A 4362-nucleotide genomic window follows, 5' to 3' on the forward strand; every position below is an offset into this window, starting at 1 on the left:
CCTCTCAGTCTGAAGGAAAGGATAAGGATAAGTCCGATATGCGAGCTTAGCCTCACCCGGGCTATGCCCATGAGGGGAGCCCGGTCTGTGTCGACTAGTGCCGGCTCGCTCATGTGTGTCAGCTGGTGCTGACTTGGCAGAACCTAGTCCTTACCCACCGTGGTGCCCAGCCACAGCAGTAACCTCCAGGCGATAATTGTAATTTCTGGCGCCTGGGCGGGGTGCGAACCACTGAGGAGAGGCTTGCTTGTGATTTGCGAAGTTCTGGCTTCGACAGAGGAGAGGGTGAGGAGGGGGTATAAAAGAGAGAGAGGAGAGGCAACGCGGTAACACGGGGCAGGTGAGGACAGACGAACGGAAGGAAAGGGGGAAGCCCACATGAGGTCGGAGGATCGGGCGGACTATGCGCCGGGTGGCCGGCATACAGGAGAAGGCGGAAGATGTGGGAAGCAAGGAGACTATCCGCAGGAGAAAAGCCACTGTTCAAGTTGAAATTAGGCAGCAGCTTTATGAGGGAAGATTCCACCAGTCTGCGGGATTGGACATCTGTAGAAGGAAAGATAATCCGCGACGCTGACCAGTCCATTTGATGGCCAGTATCCCACTGATGGTAAAAGAGGGCGTTGTTGTTGTGTCCCCTGGATATAGCGTACTTTTGTTGAGACAGACGCTTGGTAAGACTGGCGCCTGTTACACCAAATTACTGCTTATCACAGGAGACACAAGGAACAGCATAGGTGCCCACCTTCGAGGTAGAAGGAGGGCTGTTATGGACCAGGTTGCGATGGAGAGTGTTCACCTGGCGAAAGATCAGCCTGCAGTTAAGAGGGTGAAGAGGGCGATGGAGAGAGTAGATCTCCTCAGTGTAGGGCAGGCTGAGGACAGGCAGGTGAGGAGTCTCTTTAGGAAGAGAGTCGTGGTAGAAGGTACGCCGTGCCCTGGATAACACGGCGTCGAGAACATGACCAGGGTAGCCCAGTTTGGAGAACGAGCGATGCAGAAAGACGATCTCTCCATCCAGGTACTTGGGGACACAAATGCGGAGGGCGCGAAGGAACAGCGAGGTAGCAACATCTCTCGTAACATGGAGAGGGTGGTATGAGAAGAAGTGTATGTACATACCACTATGCATAGGCTTCCTGTATATGTAGAAGGAGAAGTGGTCAGCACAGCGATTGACAAGGGTGTCCAAGAAAGGGAGCTTGTTGTCAACCTCCCATTCCACCTTGAAACGGATGGAAGGAGAGAAAGTGGTCAGCTGCATCAGGAAATCCGGGAATAGGGCAGGGTCATGAGGCCAGAGTGCAAAGACATCGTCGACATACCTCAGGCAGACCGACGGTCGAAGGGAGATGGAAGGAACAAGCTCAGACTCGAAGAATTCCATGAACAGGTTTGCCAGGACTGGAGAGAGGGAAGAGCCCATGGCAACACCAAACGTCTGAGAGTAGAAGCGACCTTCAAAGGAAAAGGAATTAGACTCCACACACAGAAGAATCAGCTGGAGGAAAACGTCGGTGGGCAAAGGGAGACGAGAATCGTCTGCTAGGACGTCATCAAGCGGGACCTTGGTGAACAGGGAGTCAACATTCAAGCTCATCATGATCGCCGGTGATACTCCATGAACGCGGGAGGTGAAGTCCTGAGAGTGGTGAAGGTGAGCAGGAAAGTGCCAGGAAGGGGAGTGAGAGACTTCGCCAGCCAGGCTACAAGCGGATGCGTCACAGATCCTCAGGAGGAGATGATGGGGCGCAGAGGCACGGCCGGCTTAGGGGTTTTAGGAAGCCCATAGAAATGAGGGAGTCGAGGGTTAATGTCCCTGAACCAATGGTAGAGATTCGCCTCCGGAAAACAGGCTGATATCTCTTTTAGGCGACAGTGGAAGGTAGCAGCAATGCGTTATTATATATATATATATACACATATGTATATTCATACATACATACATATATATATATATATATATATATATATATATATATACATATATAGATATATATATTATTATATATATTACATATATATACGTATATATATATATATATATATATATATATATATAAATATATATATATATATATATATATATATAGTAGTGTATAATTATTATATTATATATTATATTATATATATATTATATATGTATATTATATATATATATATATAATATATATATATATATATATATATATATATATATATGTATATATCATAATATAACATCTATATATATATATATATATATATATGATATCATATAATATTATATATATATATTATATATATAATATATGTATATATATATATATATATATATATTATATATATATATATTATATATATATATATATATATATGTGTGTGTGTGTGTGTCTGTGTGTGTGTACACATATATGTATATGAATAAGTATATGCATATATATGAACCGTATTCATATTGACAAATGTAGAAAATGTATGAATGAGAATGAATATCTTCACAATACAAGAGATGTATTTGACCGGTTTCGATAGCGTCTTCGTCAGAAATAGGGGAGAGCGGTGATGATTCGGACAGATGGATGGTTCGGACAGAGCATTTCCTGAAAAAACTATGGGACCCACAGTCCCGAGAAATCGCAGGAAATTGCGAGATATTGTTTACTAGACTTACACATTGTTTGGAAGCGTTGGCGGGCATACTTTTTTTCGGAGGTCAGTTTATGTGTTTTTGCAATTCTCATGTATTTTATTGTAAGGAAACTCAATATTGTGGGCAAATCTGTGTTGTATGGCGAAGATATTGCAGTGTATACGTGATCGAAAATTTCCACATGCGCCAGCTTATTAGGTTTATTATTATATTATATATGTGTGGGATGGTTCGGACATCCAAGGGAAGTGATACTTCGGACGTGTCCGAATCATCCCACTTTTAAAGCCTTAAGACAAAATAATGTTTGTATTCACGTGTATACGATTACATCGATCACACACACACACACTGACAGACAATGATAGCTACGGTATTATTATAACAACCATTATTTCTATTGTTTTAGAGTGAGTGGCTATGCAAGGACCTGCAGCATGGGCCGAAAATATAAGAGAAAAACTGATAAACAGCGGGATCCTACTGCCTTTGAAAATGCACTGATGGAAGTTAAAGAGAAGGGTGCTTCAGTAAGGGTTGCTGCTGCTCTGTTCGGAGTACCTAGAAGCACACTTCATGACTATGTACAGAGATCCAAAACCAGGCCTATTGTTGACCAGACTTTTCAATTAGCAAGTTACTCTGTTAGACAAGTACTAACTCCAAACATGGAAAAGGAATTAGCCACTTACTTAAAAGACTCCTCTAAACTGTTTCATGGTTTATCTACCAACACAACAAAACGGCTGGCATATGAATATGCTGTTGCTAACAAAGTTGGTGTTCCAGAATCATGGGCAAGGGATGAATCTGCTGGAAGAGATTGGTTAACTTGATTTCTTGAAAGACAAGGGGATCTCTCTCTAAGAACCCCTGAAGCAACACGTCTGGCTCGAATGACAAGTTTTAATAGAACTAACCTTGGCATTTTTCAGACTAAACTAGAAGAGGTTCTACAGCGATATCAGTTATCAGAATCATGCATCTATAACCTGGATGATACAGGATGCACAACTGTTCAAAAAGTACCAAAGATTATTACACAGAAGGGTGTTCATCAAGTTGGGCAGGTAACTTCACATGAGCGTGGTGAGCTAGTAACAATGGTTGGCATTATATGTGCCAATGGAAATGCCCTGCCACCATGTTTTATATTTCCACGAGTGAGATTTGATGAAGCTCGGTTGATGAACGGTGTTCCACCAGCATGCACAGGACTTGTTCATCCCAGCGGGTGGATGACGAGCAAGAATTTTCTCAATGTTTTACAGCATTTTGCCTTGAATTCTAGATGCAGTCTGGATCATAAAGTTCTGCTCATTATGGATAACCATGAGTCGCATCTTTCTATAGAGGCGATTGATTATGCAAGGGAACATGGCATTATACTCCTGACTTTGCCTCCACATACATCAAACAAGCTCCAACCCCTTCACAGAACTGTCTATGGCCCATTTAAGACCTATTACAATAAGGGACTCAATACGTGGATGCTCCAGCACCCCGGACGTCCAGCAACTATCTATGACCTGGCCCCAATTATGTCCACTGCTTGGGACAGAGCACCAACACCAGTAAATATAAAATCTGGCTTTCGTTCCACAGGCATTTTCCCATTCGACACTGGTGTCTTTCAAGAGGAGGATTTTGCCGGGGCATTTGTGACTGATAGGCCTTTACCAAATCATCCAACTCCTTCAACCTCAGCAACTTCACAAGGAGCAACAGGA

General features: G+C 42.9%; 1 protein-coding gene across 1 annotated transcript; it reads left to right on the forward strand.

Moving 5' to 3' along the window:
- The first annotated feature begins 2609 nt into the window (after nt 1–2609).
- On the forward strand, nt 2610–3626 carry LOC119584831. The gene is made up of 2 exons (XM_037933472.1): nt 2610–2694; nt 3042–3626. Exon 2 carries the CDS (start codon nt 3070–3072, stop codon nt 3466–3468), a length of 399 nt encoding a protein of 132 aa, XP_037789400.1. The 5' UTR covers nt 2610–2694; nt 3042–3069; the 3' UTR covers nt 3469–3626.
- Nucleotides 3627–4362: the final 736 nt, after the last annotated feature.

This window comes from Penaeus monodon, chromosome 18 (genome assembly GCF_015228065.2).
Source record: "Penaeus monodon isolate SGIC_2016 chromosome 18, NSTDA_Pmon_1, whole genome shotgun sequence".
Taxonomy (NCBI): Eukaryota; Metazoa; Arthropoda; class Malacostraca; order Decapoda; family Penaeidae; genus Penaeus; species Penaeus monodon.